Genomic DNA, 18,318 nt, shown 5'->3' with positions numbered 1-18,318 from the left:
CTGGACTTCTCTGTGCAGCCTCACTCAAGTGCCATTTGAAGACACGCGCCCATTTATCACTGGTGTTATGAGTCTCCTTTCTCCTCCTCAGATTGTGTTTGAAGCCGTAACCTCAGGGCAGCGTGGCATGCTGGCCATCAAAGACGTCGTGGTCCAGGGCCACCAGTGCAGTAAGTCCTTTTTTCCTCCTCACCATAAAAGAATATCATCAAACAGTCATTGTCCTTTCCATGACACTCTCCCAAATACCTGCATCGTTGTTCTATTCAAGGCCTCCGAGTCAAACAAAAGGCCTTCAAAGAGTATCCTACAGTCAATCCAAAGTGTAAACCTCCCTCCCTCCTACCTCCCTGAAGATTTATGAGCATACAGTTGACAGGCTGGAGTGTGCTCGGGATATAATGTTGGAGTGGCTGCGTTAAATCTCTCCTATGAGAGATGGGAGAAAAAGTGCCAAAAAAAAGAAGATAAAAAACAAATACCACCGTACAGTATGCTGCTGTTTGTGTTTGGGTTCCTCCATCTCTCTCTTTCTCTCTTTCTCTCTTTCCTCCCCCCCTGAAGGATATTCAGGAAAGCATCTTGTCTCTCAGATGTTTGGAGTTCTGCTGCTGAATCGAAGTACAAGCACTTCAGAGCGCACTGCAGAACAAATTAACATGTAATCGCTGGCATATTTAAAATTTCTCCGCTTCAGCTTTTTGCGATCGGCCGCTGCTGTGGGAGTATGAGATGAGGGCTCTTCAGGATTCCTCGAATCTATCTATGCTTTTGAGTGCCGAGAGTCACGTTAGTCCATATGGCACTCCTTAAGTTTATACTAAGAGGTTTTTACACCCCACAGTCTAAGTCTAAATCAATACCACACGGGTTTTCACCAATTGATTTATACTTTACTCCTCCACTCATAGCTTAAGTATCAAGCCCTGATTGTTAGGAGCTAATGACCTGGTAACCATTTGAAAGCAGTTGAATTCCTACAAATGTTATGTCAATACGATGGATTTATATAGCGATAGGTGTTGCATATGAATGTATCTGTAGTAAATCGATGAGGCCTTGTGACGTGATCAATGTTTAAATGTGTAAAAAAGTGCGGGCGGATCAATAGCCCACTCAGTGGCAATTGGGTTCCTCTGAGTGATAAGCAAAGTGATCGGAGCGACTCCTCGGCGGAGACGCAGCCAATTAATTTTCTATTTATACGACCGTGTGGAATATTTAGCACAAAGGTGTGATTATGCCACTGGGTGGTCTGCCGCCACCGCCACTGCCGCCGCTGTTGCCGCTGCCGCTGTCGTCATTAAAGAAGACAACGTTGGCAATGGGGAAAATAGATTTGTCTTTTTCTGCACTGGGCGGATTGACAGGACAAAGTTACAGAGGAGGTAGAGTTCGAAGATGAGGTTATGAAATATTAAGTAGAAGTGAAAGTCTCGATGATGAAAGTGATAGAATTAGCTTTTGCCAAGTCTTTAGAGATTTGGTTATGTTTCCAATCAAGGTCGCTCCACTGAATTGCCCTATTTTCTTATGCAGAATAGCGGTACTAATCAAAAATGTTCTACATAAGTTACTTTCTGTGGACTATCCCAGTCAGTGAGCACACTGATAATGAGCACAGTTAGAAAGAGAATAATGCTTTTGGAAAAAAAGAAAAAAAAAAAACCCTGGCTCAATCAATGAAAGGATGCAGTTAAGAGACAGCAGAAATTGGGTTTTCGGTAGGTGCAAGTCTGGCCTCAGGTGTCTCATTTTAAAGACTGAGTTGAAATATACCTTACAAAGTGATGTCGGTATTCGGCACCGTGGGGTATTAGACGGCGAGGAAAAGAGCAGTATCCGTTCAAGGCACCTTCTCCTTCTATTCTCCAATTTTACATACAAATCGTGGCACAAGAGAAACGAAGTGGGTGACGGAGAGTTATGAGGACACAGCAGGATAAATTGGTGGATTTTTGATGTGGGCGTTGGGTGGCTACTCTCACCCTCAGAGCTGGTGATTCACTCTGGTACAAAGACGTTTCAGAGAAGCTGAACTCTATTGATGTTATTGAACCTCTCTGAATATTACCCCTCTTTGTCTTTTTTCCCCCAGTGAACACACCTCACTTCCTGACTATAAAGGGAGTGGAGGTCAACGCTGGACAGACCGCCTCTTTCCACTGCACCGTCAACGGACGCAAAAGGGACAACTTCCGCCTGTGGCTCCAGGTGAGGAGGAGGAGGAGGAGGAGGAAGCGCGAGCAGAACCCGGGTCATTTGTAAATGAATTTGCTCTGACTTGAACAGATGTAATCGTCTGATCTGGAGTCAGTGGTGCACCTGTCGTGCCAGCAGGTATTTGAGCCCTGCAGGCCTGTGTCTTCCTTTAATCAAACAGGTTCTGCAGTCGTTTTTCAAAGGGGAGAGAGAGAGCAAAGAGGAAGCAAAGGCATTTTATCCAGATGAAATCAGACTGGAAAGCAAACAAATCACAGAGTTGCTTATAACTGATGATAACACTGAGATTGTCTGAGAAAATAACAATTCAAAATCAGTAACCATTGGTTAAACCTACTATGGTCAAACCTACTGGAAATAATGTCCTTGATCTAAGGGCCACGGTGCAGAGGTGATGAAAACAGATTAAAGGAATAGTTCACCAAAAAATGAAATTCAGTCATTATTGACTCACCCTCATGCTGATGAATACTCTGTAGTTTTTTTTCCACAAAGTGCATCTGGAGACCCGGGAGGGGGGGATGTAGTCCAACGAAATCCTTATATGAGAGTCAATAGCGCCCGACACAAAAATGTCCATAAAACTACACAAAAACCATTTAATATTCCTCCACACTGTTCGTCTGCTGCAATCCAAGTGTCCTGAAGGGATATAGTCCAGAGTTTACGCGAAACAATGTTATTTAGGACATTTTTACAGCCTAAACAGTCCTGTATTGAATTTGCCTGGGGCGCGCTCTCACATTGACGCTTGTGTATATCAAATATATAAAAATGTCCTAAATGACGTTGTTTTGAGTAAACTCTGGACTATCTCCCTTCAGGACACTTGGATTGCAGCGGACAAGCAGTATGTTATTTACAATATTACAAGGTTTTTGTGTAGTTTTATATTATACTTTTTGTGTCAGGCCCTATATTGGCTCTCATGTAAAGTTTTCGTTAAACTACGAACCCCCCTCCCGGGTCTCCAGATACACTTTGAGGAATAAAAAACTACTCCGGAGTATTCATCAGCATGAGGGTGAGTCAATAATGAATAAATGAATAATGAATTTCATTTTTTGGTGAACTGTTCCTTTAATCTGGTTTTCTTTTCTTTTTTTTTTTAATATCATGGCATATATCAAACTTATGCTTGTTTTCCTGTCCACCACTTCACAACTTATTAATTCTCTGTATAAATTAACTCTGAAATCGCTGAAATCATCACACGTTTCCTTTGTGTTTAATGTTTCACCTGCTCGCCACGTTTTTGTTTTTTTTTCTTGTTTTTTTTCTTCCGGCGGCCTCTGCGTCTGGAAAGCAGGGGATTACAGGTCTCTCAGATCACCGCAGTATGGTCTTAACCTATATAGATGTCGGCTCTGTGGATACTGTGTACTATATCCGGCACAAGCGAGTTGCGCAGCAGTCTTCAATTGACCTTGTTCGGAGCAGCGAAGGTAGTGCATCTGGCAGACATAACCCTGCCGGCTCTGCTGCTAAGCACACTGTCACACGTGTGATCAGTGGGAGCATGACGCCGAGTAAAGGTCCTCTGCCAGGTACTCCATCATTTTAACAAACACGTCCTCATTAGCACAGGAGCTGGAAAACAAACATTAAGTGAAGTCCCCCGATGACAGTAATGAAGAAATATTTCTAATGAGCAAATGTCCCCCATCTGCCTGCTGTGAGGGGTGACAGCTGGGGAGAGCCCACTGTGCGTTCGTGCCGGTGTGTGTGTGTGTGTGTGTGTGTGCGTGCGTGCATCCTGGTGTGATAAATGTTTCCCTACTATCAGCCACCGATGGGAACGATAGGACACAAACAAACACGCGCAACAGCAGACAACAAGTACACTCGTGCAGAGTTTCTGAAACACACAAGGTCAGGCCACTTTGCTTATTAAACCCTTTATTTTCCCACTCCGGAGGCTCACGCTGCTGCTGTGTTTGTGTTTTGTCCCGGGTCCAAAAAACAGGGAATCGCTGGACGGGAGGCCCCGATGAAAGCCACTAAACCTTGGAACAACCGGCGCTTCATAGGCACTTTCGATGTGGAGAACACGACCAAGGGCGACTCGGGTCGCTACCGCTGCATTGTCCACTCCGACAAAGGCGTTGGAGTGTCCAATTATGGGGAGCTGACCATAAAACGTAAGTACCGGACCCCGCAAACACACAGTCTGAATGAACCCAGCCCAGCCCAAGACGGCGCAAAAACGCTCCCCGTCCGCATGACCTCCATGTGCACGGCAATGTCAACAGGAGATAAACAGGAAACCGTTGCATGTTTTTTGGTAGATGAAAATGTCCTCTCAGGCGATGCTAAAAATACTAGCTTTTTATGTTGATTTGTTATCCAGAGGACTTTAATACTTCCGCTGTGAAGAGGCTCGTCCTTGACTGAGCACAATTCCCCCAAAAAGATCACAAAGGCAAGAGGCACCAGGGTTTACAGTAACCTCCCTGATATTTCACTCCTGCAGTCATTTGATATGAATTTATGGAGTCGTCTGAAACTAAATCCTGCAAGGCCTCACTTTCCTACAGCCCTATAGCCCGGTAATGGCCTTCTATATTTCTTCACCTCAATTTTCTCCCTGTGCTCTCAATTGAATTTACTGCTCCCGATTTTTTTTTTTCATCTTTTTTTTTTCTCATCGTCGTCTTCTTTTTCTTTTTTTTTGTCTCCAAGCTTTATGTGATTGATAGGTTTAATCCTGGCTGTCCAGATCGAGGTCTGTCAATCATGCGAGAATGGCCGGGCCCAGACATAGCGAGAGTGAAGAGGGAGATAAAGTCTCTCTGCCCAAGTGTATCAGTGGGTTTCAGTGGTGTACTCAAAGAAAATTTACTGACACACTGGAGGCTTTCTAAACCACACTCGTGCATAAATTCAGCAAGACAATCACACGCACTTACGCGTACTCACTAGACTGCAATATTTTTGCTGATCGTTGCTTTCAATTTGTTACTTGATAGAATATTTATATATATATTTCTATCCAAGTCCAACCAGTTTAGTGTAAAGTGCTTTATCATAAATATTTAAAATGCAGTAATTGTCTAGATTTAGGAATTCATTGACTTTTGTAATGCAACCCTCTTTAAATTCAGCAGAGACTTCACACCTCAACGACTCCGACATAAGCTAAGTCGTCGGAGGGAGAAAAGAGGCGTTTTCACGGTTATAAGTGTCACACATAAAAAAAAGCTGATATCTCCTCTTATCGCAGCAGTCGTAAAACAAGAGCTTAACCCTCCTAGCGTCGTGTCTGAGTCGTAAATCCTCCTTTAAATGTGTATTCGCCGCGTAACCGTGACTCGCTTTTTTGGAGGAGTGACCATGGAGCGATTCTGTGGATTATGAGGCTGCTACAGTCACACGCTGCCCCCCACCACCATCTCCCTACTACCCCACCCCACCCCACTTTCCTCTCCTCTCCTCTCCTCTCCCCCTCCCTCCTCTCATTACCATACACTGCCTTTTTCTTCAACATGAGGAGAGTGAATGCTTGATTATCCCAGATAATCACTTCTGCTTTCATGCCAGTATTCAGTCAGATTTATGTGCCTATGTGGAAGTGTGCTGCATGTATTTCCAGAGCGTTGTACCGATTGGCCGAGCGCAGTGGCCCCCCTACCCCTCTATCCTCCGAACCCCTGTGATGTGCTCTCCTGTAGTGCAACCAGTGGTTCTGAAAAGGGAGGGGGGAAAGGTGGGGGTAATTACTCCCCAAGTCCGAGCACTGGGTCTTTTTCTTTTTCTCGGCCTGGTTGGAATCACCTGGAGCTCCCAACACCGTATTCTGGGCCACGCCATCAACTCAAGGCTGCGGCCGTGTCAGCGCTAATGAGAATAGCCACCGAAAATCGAAGGCCAGCCGGTCGGTCGGTCGTCTTTTTTTTTTCTTCCCATGGCCACCACCTCCTCTTCTTCTTCTCATATGGGGGAGTGGATCAATTCTTTACCCACAGCAGCCCAATTAGAAGAGCGCACGACGTAATGAGGACCCTGTGCATCTTAACAAGAGGAGCTCAGTGGATGTAACAGGCAAATGAAAGGAAGACTTATAAACAGTCAGGTCTAACTAATCTAACAACACGGCAGAGTGGCAGCTCTTATTATCGCTCCCTGTGTTCTGAATAGCAAATGGGCGGCAAGGTGTGTGTGTGTGTGTGTGTGTGTGTGTGTGTGTGTGTGTGTGTGCGTCGAGGCTTTGTAACTGAGCTGAAGCAAGTAGCTGATCAATGGGAACGTCGGAGGAAAAGAATTAAATAACAATTTAGAAATTAATGGCAATTTAGTGAAACTGTTAAAGCAGAAGTACTGTAAGCGATCCGGTGGTTTTGGCTAACTTCCTGTCAGCCGATGGAGTTAGCAGCCCCCGCCCTCGTCCCTACGTCACCCCATTCACACGCATCCCTTGGCTGCACACACAGAGAGGACCGCCCCTTTATGCCATTCTCTCTCCTCATTGGATAAAGGTTGTAGGATACAAGGAAAGTTTTCTCCTCAGCTTACAGCAGAGCAGAGTGACTGACAGACCCGTGTTTCAGACCAAACACTCTATATAAGTGATTGCTGTCGGAAGATATAACTATTTAAGACTTATATTAACACAAACATTCCGCTTACTTCTGCTTTAATAATTTAAGGAGCAAAAAAATAAATAAAAACCCAAAAAGCAAAGATGAAGAGGTCCCATCTTACAGAGTTGAGGTTTGTGTGTGTGGTTTGACGAAGGAGGAGGAGACGAACTGATGATGGAAACAATCAATGCAGCTGCAGCTTGAGTTTGTTTTTCTACTCAGTTCGTCATTTGCTGTTGGGTCCATTGGTATGCCAGAGTGTGTGCATGTGTGTGCGTGTGTGTGTGTGTGCTGTTTCATGCACATTAGTAGTGCCTTTTTCGTGTGATTGCGTTCTGGCAGGCGGGCAGGTGCTGCGGTAGAGGAGGACGCAGCTGTCCGCCAGCCAGGGCCCCCGCTCGCCTATCTGGTCAACATCAGGACAACAGCTGCTCGCTGACCCCTGCGTCTGGCCCCGGCCGCTGTCATCTGCTCGCCGTCGCGCCCTCTTTGAAAACTCCAGGCCAGTGGCAGAGCTCGGTTCGGCGCCCGCTGCCTCGCCGCCTCCAGGACCTCGGCGCTGCCTCGTGAGGCTTAAACAGTGGGAATTGAGTTGTTAATATCCTAAAGTGTTCCAGCACTTGAGTGTATTTCACTGCGGTAATCCGTCTGCTGTGGCTGCTGAACAGGGGGATTGCTGCACCTACAGGAATTATTTCATCACCATAACCTGCTGTTGCTTTTGTGAAGCAGTAACTCTTCAAAGTTAAATGAAATGCTTATTGCTGTAATATGTCATGCTCCTTTAGTCATATTGTTGCAGAAATGGTCTCAGGTGATAACGGCAAAATATGGGATTGAACAGCAGCAGCAGTGGTGTCCATGCATCACAGTAGCAGAGTTTAAAGGGCATCCAGACTCCCAACTGCAGCGTGTGGACGTTTATACTCGTTTTTTTATTCAAGAATCTTTCAATGTTTATTAATGGGCTCCGGACTCATTTTAAAATTGTTCTGTGGTCGCTTTCCGGGTCAGAGAACACAATAGTAGAGGGGCGTTTGTTCTCTGACCCAGGAAGGAACAATGTGGAAGCATTAAGTAAGTTCGAATTTTGATTTAATTTAATAGTAAAGCTAATTTTAAAATTTAAATGATGGTCTCAAAAGGACGTTACTTGGCGACCACAGATCAATTTTAAAATTAGTCCGCAGCCCATTAATGAACATTGAAAAAACGACAGATTCCTGAACAAAAACGAATATTAACGTCCACACGCTGCAGTTGGGAGTATGGATGGTATGAAATGAACTGATCATAGGTGACCTGATATCTGAGGTAAACATTGATTAGGGCTGGAAATGCCCTTTAAAGACTGATTGAATGACCGGAGAGCTCCTGCTTTTTATTCCTGGGACATGTGCATCCTGCAGTCGGACAGTGTCCCAGGTTACAGTATCTCATGAAAAGAAGTCAGAGGAAACGGATAATAACAAGCATCATAACTCGTGTAGGTACGAGTCGGTTGAATCTGTCATCCTGTGAAGCGTGAATCAGTCACGACTGAGTCAAAAGCAAGAAACTTAGTCATAGTTCGGAGGCCATTTGGTCCCCGTGCATCACGGGGCGTCGTCATGGCATGAGTCCGTCGAGTCTGTGTCAATAAAACCTGGTGAGAACCTTCATTACACTTTTTCACCTCAGAAGTTGGACTGTATTTATTTTTTTTCATAAAAAAAAAACGACGGTGCTAATTTATTCATATTTCTCATTTCTACTATAACTAAGTTCCTTTATTAACTTCTTACTTTTAATTTGGTTCTTTAATGAATAAAGACATTTATTGAGATATAAATTACATCTGTTCCTTTAATTGTACTTGCCATCTGCTTTTCTCAAGAGAAGAAAATAAAAGCCAAAGAAAATCTGAGTTATCTGCTCTGAAGAACCAGCACAGGTTGATGCATTTAAGCCCAATTCTTTGCTTCAAGATATTATAAACGCCAAGCACCATTACAGTACCAATATTTTGTGATCCGCAGCCATACCAGGAGGGACGATATCCCAGAATTGAGCCTGTGTTGTTTTGTGTCCTGAACTGGGGCATATTGCCTCTTAACTAAGTTAAACCCCTTTTAAGACATAATAAGAGACTTCAGTATAAAAGACCATCAAAACAAGCCTGTTGTTCAAACCAGATTTGGGATCACCTCCCCGTCCTGTCTGGCTCCAGCAGCCAGACCGCTGCGGTGCGGCGGCGGCGGCGCGGCGTGTGAGTGCAGGTCGAGGACCCGCTGGATTAGCCGGTTCGCTTTAGGTGATGTTTGACAGCGACGCTGGAAGCTTGGATTAGTGGGAGTTTAGGGACCTGCGAGAGGAGGTCACGGTGGGGAAACCATCTGCTGAGGGAGAGCCTCCAATTCTCCGTCAGACACCTCGACCCATGCTCTCTCTCTCTCTCTGTGTCTCTTTCTCTGTGTCTCTCTAATGCGCCAGGAGGCATCTCCCTCTCCATGACAACTCCAGCAGAAGCAGCTAGGCGACTAATGGTATTACTCTGTTACATGTGTGTGCTCATTAGAGCTACTCGCCGCGGCCTCTGGGACACGTAACTATTGTAGTACGTGACAAGGGCAGATTCCTAAGCAATGCTTCAGCTGTGGGTCGTAGCTCTTTGTTGGCAGTGGCAAGTTTCGTGGTTTCACCAGGAGACAGTGTCTGAAGCATGAAAGACATCCAGGTGAGATAGAGGTGGTGGTGGTGGTGGGGAGGAGGGGACTTGTTTTGTTGTCGCCACAAACTGGAACAAAACAGAACATGGATGAATGAATAAAGAGACTTTGTGTGTAGAGGAAGTCGCTATGAGCCGCTACATGTATGTCTTAGAGACTTAGATGAATCTGTTAACACCTTTTCAAGTGTTGCTGCGTTGTCCCCACATCACGTTATATAATAATACGGTCCTGAAAATATCCCACAGTTGAAATAACATGTCTGACATTTCAAGAAGCCTCATTAAAATCACAAATGGCACAAGGTTTGGACAAAGATTAGACAAATATTGGTGATAACGGTGGAGAAAGGGGAAAAAAAATAGAGGTCAGCTTCAAGGATGACGAAGAACACCACATTTATCTGAAAGAGATGAACTTCTAGAGGAAGAGGAAAACTTTGCAGAAGAATCCAAACAAATGCATCGAATGCTGATGAGGACTCGGAACAGATTCAGTCAGATGTAATTTGTTTCATTTTTGAAGAGAGGACGACTTTTATTTTCATTAAGAACCTGAGGAATAGAAGCAGAAAACTCATTTCTAAATTTCTAAATCTTATTTCCGAACACCATTTGAAGCCGTCCTCACAGCGCGACCCTGTAGAGTGAACAAGTACAAGACGCTTGGAAACAATTTCTCAGTTTCTCTTGAGTTATTTCACCATGTTGTTTGAATTATTATAATCATTTGTCTCAAAAATTGACCTGCTTTTGAACAGCGGTAGCCGAAGATACTGTAAAAAAGCACGTTGTTGCTCTACTCAATACCTTACTGTAGATGTAATGAGTGGTTATTTGCGTTACTATTGCGTTTCTATCAGCGTGAACCAGTCTGACCGTTGACCTCAGGTCCTGTTGGCCCTAATTTCTGCTGATCACTGGATATTTTCTCTTTTCGGACCGTTCTCTGTGAATCCCAGAGTTGGTTGTACATGGAAAAACCCCAATAGATAACAATTTTTGAAATGAGTCCAGCCTGTCTGGCGCCAACAACCACGCTGCGTTCAAAGACACTTAAATCATCTTTCTTCTTTTCTTCTGATGCCCAGTTTGAATTTTTGCAGATCATCTTGACCCCTTATCTACAGGTCTGAATACACTGAGTTGCTGCCATGTGGTTGATCTGTTAGATATTTACACTAATGAGCAGTTGGACAGGTGTACCTAATAAAATGGCCTCTGAATGTATCTGCAGGATTCACAGTATGAAAACCTGTTGTTATTATTGTGGCTGTTTGGTTCATTTTAGAATTAACATTAAGCTGAAATTCTCACGTTACGATTGTGTAACACTGACATTTTTCTCCATTGAGCACTTTTTTTTTTGCCAACAATACTGATAATGCATTCCTCTACTTGAGTCTCACTATCAATGCAGAACTTCATAATGGGGAGTGTGTGAGCAGTGTCGGTGTGCGACATGGATATTTGTAGCAAAGGAAGAAGAGATGAATGTTTCCTCCGTGGCTGGTGGATTGGTCTCTTTCACATCTCCTCAGATCAGCAGATCAGTGTCCAAAGAAATGCTTTGTTCTTCACAGGAAGTGGAATTTGCACCAGAAACCAGTGCAGAGTGTGAACACACAGGGACTGAATATAAATCTATCTGTCTATCTATGTTCGGCCATGTTGTATCAGCAGTTCAGTTTTGACCATAAATCAGTGCATTATGTTTTACGGAGGATTCATATTGTGTCAAAAAATATAATTGCAGTGAAGTTACACTAAAGCCTTTATTCTTGTCCAGTAAAGGTGAGAATAGTTAACAAACTCTGGAGTTATATTTTTTCCTCTCAAGCTTTTTGGCTTCAAAATAAATGAGAAAATTCTGCCTCAGTCGTGAGTTGAGAGATTAAACCAGCTCCTGATTGAGAGAAAAAAAAGAGAGAGACGACAAGTCGCCTACAGTAACTGTCAATTACAACGAGCTTTTTCTGTACAAGGTCTCTGATGGAAATCAATACGTTGTTCAATGGGAGCAGCATTTGCCAAGTGACTTCGTTCACACCTCTGGTTCACGTTGCCGTCACTTTTTTTTTTTTCGAAATGTGCCTGCGTGATTACACGACTCAGTCCGTGTACGGCGGCGGATGATGATGAGAGATTCCATTCACCAGGCTGGAACTATTGATTACTGCATGGATCTCCTTGAATACCTTGTTTACTGGAAAACATGAAGATACTCCTCGCGGGGCCTTGGGAGGATTCTGATGTGGTTGATTGCCTAAAAGAACAAATTGATTTTTAGGATCTTGTTTGCTTGGTACAAACATTTATCACCACTTATTTTCTTGAGAATGTCGACGCTCTTTTTTTTTTTTTTCATTATTATTCTTTTTTTTTTACACAAATTAAAAATATATAATTGTCTTCTGTATTGTGAAGACTCTCCGCATTTCACTGTGGTTTATCAAACACAATCAAAAATGTTGTTTTGTGGGGCGGTGCGTGGCGCGGTGGGTAGAGCGGCCCTTCCCTGCGTGTCATTCCCCCTCTCTCTGCCCCCCCATTTTCTGTCTATCTCTACTGTGTGCTATCAAATAAAGGCAAAAAGCCAAAAAATATACTTAAAAAATAAAAAAAATTTGTTTTTTGTTTCCCCTCAGAGCCCCCCGTGCCGATCGCACCGCCGCAGCTGACGGCCGTCGGCGCCACCTACCTGTGGATCCAGCTGAACGCCAACTCCATCAACGGGGACGGCCCGATCATCGACAGGGAGGTGGAGTACCGCACGGTGTCCGGCACCATGTACGACCTACAGCCCGTCGACAAGACCACGCACAAGATCGGCCACCTGGACCCAGACACCGAGTACGAGATCAGCGTTCTGCTGACCAGACCTCTGGAGGGAGGCACCGGGGCCCCGGGACCCCCCCTCAGGGCCAGGACCAGATGTGCAGGTAAGGGCCAAAAATTACAATTACTAACAGAGCACCAAGTGGGAGTTTGGGAAATAACACATTTTGTTGTTTTACAGCTTCACATGAACAGATTCACTGAGATTTTTCTCCGGCTTTGTCACATATTCATTGAAAACCAAACCTGAAGTGTCTTTGTGAGTTAGTCCAACACTCATGAACACATAAACATAGTTACCTTGAACTCTGAAAAGCTTCTCAAGTTATACAAGTTTTATTGTGAAATCAAAGACATGTACATAACGCAAACTACTGCAGCACCTTGACTGTGACGGCGTGCAGCGTTCACATAATAATGAAAAAACATTTTTTTTAAAAAGACAAAAAGAGACAGAGAGAGAAAACACATGTGTAACTTCTCCTCACTGAAATCTCTATACACACTGAGTTGTACTTAATATTATGCCAAATGTTTCCAGCACTTCTCAAACCAAGAGAAAGAATTTATTTTAATCATGCTAAGGGTTTGTGCCATTAGTTAAAGCAGAAGTAAGCGATCCGGTCGTTTTGGCTAATGCTGCGTTCCAGGCAGGCTTTTGAAACCGTAAGTTACAGCTTCAAGTCACAACTTACGACTTTGTAGCGTTCCAGGCAACCCGCAACTCGCGTTTCTCCGACCTGTTGCCTGTGAAAGTCACTATAACGGCCACTCGTAACTTCTGACCCGTGAACTCGTACCAGATCGAACTGGTACGACTTCACAGGTCGGGAAAACACGAATTACGGGCTGCCCTGAACGCACCATAACTTCTTGTCAGCCGACGGAGTTAGCAGCCCCCGCCCTCGTCATGGATCTATTGGTCCTCGTCCCTACGTCACCACATTCACGCGCGTCCCTTGGCTGCACACACAGCCCTTCATGCTGTTCTCTCTCCTCATTGGATAAAAATTGTAGGATACAAGGAAAGTTTTCTCCTCGGCTCAGAGCAGAGCAGAGTGACTGACAGACCCGTGTTTCGGTCCAAACACTCTATGTAAGTGATTGCTGTCGGAAGATATAACTATTTAAGACTTATATTAACACAAAAATATCGCTTACTTCTGCTTTAATAACATCATAACCTCTGTGCACAACATGCATTAGCATCATGGTTGCCCACAAGAAGAGGTCCACATTGATGTTTACATCCAGCTTCGAGCAACATTTTTGAAGCACTTTTCGCACCTTGTTTGTTTTCAACTCCAGAGCAGATGAAGAATCAGATGTCTGGATCTTAAGTTGTTTGAGAGAGAGAGTCTCCACCAGACAGTGTCGGTGATTCACTGACTTTATTCAGTGTTTGTGTTTAATCCCCCGGTCTTGTGGATAATTCAGGGAATCAAAACAAGGAGAGACTGGCCGGCGCCACAACAGCGATGAAAACAACTTGGCTATACCTCACGACGCCGTGCATGGAGGACGTTGGCTTTGTTCAGTACGAGGCGCCGTTAGCTGCTTTACACCTGAAACAAAGACAACACGACACCTCTGTTAAAGCTAATGGCGCTAACAGCTGTAAAAAAAAAGAAAAAATACGAGGTTCACTTTCACTGTCGGCTATTTGCACGGCTCCGACACAATGACAGTCTGATACAAACAGAGAACAAAAAGTCCTCCCCACTTCAATAGATGGAGAAAGAGATACTGAAATTCACAACAATCGTGTGAAAAAGAGTGGTCAAAGCAGTTCAAGCTGTCTATTCATTCAGCTTTAAAAAAAGAAAAAAAAGAAAAATAAATTATTACTGCTGCCTTGGGCTTGTTGGGTTTGAGTTTGCACTGCTCCTAATTTACTCTTACAAACAAAACATTTCAAAAAGATTCGTGTTTTTATTGCAAATCACCCCCTGCGTGCAATAAATAGCCATCAGGGCTCCATTGTTGCTAAAGCTGCATTGTGTTTTCTCTTAAAAAAAACCTCATTGCGCATGAAGCAAGACAACAATTGCCCAACATATATCATCGCCAGATTACTTGGGTAATTATTTCTCCATAGTAGACAAAAGCCCACTATACTTCCATTGTCTGTACCTTATAGATCTTCATTAAGATGTTTGGCAGATGGACATAAATCGTCTCGTTTTCCGCAGTTTGCACCTGGAACAATTAGAGCTGTGTTTACTTTTTGAGTTTTACATGCAACAGAGAAACTGATATTTAAAGAAACAAACTATTAGACCATTGGAAAACAACAACGGTTTTTAACTCCTAACTTTTCTTTGGAACAGCTGCGTGTCAGAGTAATTGATATGATTTATAGTTGGATGAAAACTGGGCCCGCCACATGGTTAACTTTTATAACTACTCGTTTATTCAGCCTAATTCTTATTCCAAATGCCCCGTGAGCTTCTTAATCCATCAGCAACACAGATTGATATCATGTGTGAAGCAGAGTGGCACCTTATATTTGGATCATTACATTGCCGCTATACTGTGGGCCCATTCAAACTCAAACATGTACATAAACACTTTGAGAACGCCTGATGATATTGTACAAATTGCCCTTCTCACAACATTAACCAGCTAAATTCCCATGCTGTACTAGGATGCCAACTCGGGGAACAAAACAAACCCGGTGCTCAGCAGTTTCCCAGGCTAATGCTGTTTGGTGTCCAGAGAAAATGCTGATGAAAATGAGATTTTTCTCCCTTCCCTGCCCAGGGTGCAACCCCCCCTCTTCCCACTGTGAAGGTCATGAGCTTATTCATTTTTAGTCCGGCTGATAGGGATGAATGGCCCTACCTGTGCAGCCTTCGGAGCCCGGGCCTGGCTTCAGTGGGGGTCCTGCCCCCTCGGCCACCCCGCCGGTCACAGTCGGGGAGATTGATGGCCTCGGCTCCTGAAGTGTGTTTGAGGAAGCAGCTCTTGATCTTGTCCGACTCTCTGCTGGTCTTCCCCACTGACAGGCCGGGCCTCAGCAGAGGCTCCTAATTGAACGGTTAAGACTCACAGGGCTGTGTGATACATCACTGTTGATACAGACAGGCCCTCGGCCCGGCGTCCCCCTCCTCTCCTTCTCGCTGCACTGCTGTCTGGAGGCGCTAATGAAAATCTGTGGCCACTTTACGGCACCGTCTCTCCAATAATTATTCATAGCCATGTCTTGGTCACTTCGCAAACTGAGCAATGTTTCTGATGACAAAGGATGTTTTAATTCAATCTTCTGTAAAATGGGGAATGTATAATGCAAGGACGCCACCAATTCAATTCAGAAAGCAGGAGGAAGAAAGGGGAAGCCTTGAAAGGTTTCCTTTCCCATGAAGCACTTTCATTACTTTCCCCGTGAACATCAAAAGAATGTCTTATCCAAGGCTCTGTGATTGCTTTCGGGGGTTATTTGTGGGTTTCAAGGGTTTTGCAGAATGATTCAAACAACATTTTTTTGCTTTTGCATATCGTCATGTCTCCGGACCGCCGTCGATGTCGGATTTCACAACTTGTTACGATTTGTTATTTCCCTCTTTTTCCCACTCGCCAAAATGACTCGCCAAACGTTTTTTTTTTACAGTGAAAGAGAGAAAAGCATTTTGCTAACCGCGCTCCCTCTCCATGTGAAATTTGTGTCTGTGTGAAGTTGTTTACCACTTCAGAGCGCTCCACGCTTGGTAAGTGCTACTTGAAGGAAGACACCATAATATCAGGTGATGCCCTGGGATCACAGCGGGGTGCTCTGCATTTCAGCAACACTATTGAGAGTCCATCTCACACAGAGAAAGCATTTCCAGCCCACACTAGGACGGCAGATGGGCAACCTTTTTAAACAACTACTCCTCTGTAGTCTGAGCTGCTTCATGTCTGCGTGTAAGAGTATTTGCTGTCTTCACATCGCATTTACCCTGCTTCGGGTGAAGACAATCGCAGACGTGTTGATTGTCGTTTTGTTGCGGCAACACTGTGTACATCTGGGGCACTTTGTTACTCCAATTATACAGTTATTCTCAGACCCGTCTATTCAGCCCACATCAGCCGCCGACGGTTCGTTTAGTCACTTTAACAAAGACCGAATCAATCAACTCTCACTTGATGATGTCGCACAGCCTCTGCACAGCGTGTGCCTTCCACACAGCGCTTGTTTACCTTTCAGACGGAGATAATTTCATACTAGTTTCCATGGTGGGAGAACAGTCTGTCCTGTGTGCTTCGTCCCTCCACCCCGTGGCCTCCGATGTCCCCCCGGCTCTCGGGCGCTTTTAAAAATGGCAGTACACGACGTCCATGCTGGGTCCAAACACCTGCTCAGACTCCGGCTTCTGCCAACTCCACATCTCCATCTATAAGTTGTCTCCATCTGCGCTCGGGGCGCCACGTGGGTGTAGTCTCATCTGTTTGTTTCTACTTTGCCATTCTGTTGCACTGAGTGCTATTAAACACGAGGGAATCAGCGTTAATCAGGGATCAGCCCTCGTTTAAACAGTCGTTTATAACAGCGGAGAGAAGGGAGGAGCGGCGCAATTAATGTGCACCCACACCAAGGTTGGTTATTTGCATTTAGCCTCCTGGTTAATTTGCGATAGACCAGGTCTGTTTTGATGCAAATAAGAAACGTGTCAACAACAACAACAACATGGAGAAGCTAGAGCTGATAGAGTCACTGCACAGTCTTTTCCCCCTGTGACACTGATGCAGCGACGTGACACCTTGAAATGTGAATTTTAAACACAATTTTCACAACTTTGACCATTAGAAATAACTCCCCTGATAAACATTATTGGCTTTATTGTGCACTAAGGCCAATATATGTGTTTTCTTTAATCTCTTATTGCTTGTTTGTGACATCGAACTGTAAAAGCTGGAAGTAACATTTGCTCTCACTTAAACAGTGTGGTAATATTAAATAAACACATCATATACTGTAGCTACAGTCTGGAAAAGGGACTTCTAAGATTAAAGAACAGTTTCTACCCCAGAGCTGTGGACATCCTGCTCAACTCTTAACCGCCCCCCCAAATCCCCCTCAGCATACGCACGTGCACACACATGCACACATACGCGCACACACGCATAAAAGACAATATACATGCAAGTAGTGCAATAGTGCAATAGTGATGGCACATCTGATCCGATCTGATCCAATATTTTCATTATTACTATTATTAATATTATTTACGACATGACTTGATAACGTGTCTTGCCTTTGCTGTATTTTTTGTATTTCACATTTTAATAATGCTGATATTTAATTATTTATTGACCCTTGGTGCACTTGATGTTTCTAACTTTTTAATTGTTTTGCTGCTGCAGAAGACGGCCGAACAAAATGTCATTATATGCTCTTATGCAATGACAACAAATAAACTAAACAAACCTAAACATGCCCAGAAAGAGAAAGGAAAAAATGTTTTAATCTGACAGATATGTATTTAAAGCTTCTGATTCACCACACAGATGTTGACAGAGTTACTATAACAAAACGTGGAGGTTGTTGTGCTGAACCTGAACTGTCTGTTTGTGCATCAGAAGCTTTTATAACAATGACGTGCTCAGCTGGTATCGCTAACACCCTACTTTGGCTCAGAAAGTGTTTTTTTATATACATATATAATTGCTCTCAAATGAAACTCAACTTGCACAATTATGATTAAAAAACAACCTAATCAGAAGCATTTTATTATGTTTATGGATATAAAATAAAAAATACTGACAGAATGCCTTGGACTAAGAGTTAACACTAAACAAAGACGAGAAGGTTGCTTTGGAGTTGTCCTTTAAAGCATTCCTCTCTCCATACTGAAGGTACTGTACATTAACCATATTATGAAAGTGCTGCCGTTGTGTGTAGATCCTATTATAGAAAAGTAAAACTTCCATCTGAACAATACAATTACTGGCAAACCTTGAAAAGTTTCTGAATCCCACACAAACACTAGA

General features: G+C 43.9%; 1 protein-coding gene across 19 annotated transcripts in view; it reads left to right on the top strand.

Annotated features, from left to right (window-relative positions):
• The window catches only part of LOC146970269 (receptor-type tyrosine-protein phosphatase mu), a 172,126-nt gene that overhangs the window by 54,175 nt on the left and 99,633 nt on the right, over positions 1 to 18,318 (top strand). For all 19 annotated transcript variants that reach the window (XM_085804829.1, XM_085804830.1, XM_085804828.1 and 16 more), the window contains exons 4-7: positions 92 to 170; positions 2,099 to 2,214; positions 4,190 to 4,364; positions 12,159 to 12,452. In XM_085804829.1, coding sequence (XP_085660955.1) covers positions 92 to 170; positions 2,099 to 2,214; positions 4,190 to 4,364; positions 12,159 to 12,452 — 664 coding nt within the window. The remainder of the gene's footprint in view (positions 1 to 91; positions 171 to 2,098; positions 2,215 to 4,189; positions 4,365 to 12,158; positions 12,453 to 18,318) is intronic.

The sequence above is a fragment of the Trachurus japonicus genome, chromosome 17 (genome assembly GCF_045865225.1).
Source record: "Trachurus japonicus isolate A0001 chromosome 17, Traja_1.0".
Classification (NCBI taxonomy): Eukaryota; Metazoa; Chordata; class Actinopteri; order Carangiformes; family Carangidae; genus Trachurus; species Trachurus japonicus.
The sequence above is the reverse complement of the archived record's forward strand: the minus strand, read 5'-3'. Positions and strand labels throughout refer to the sequence as shown.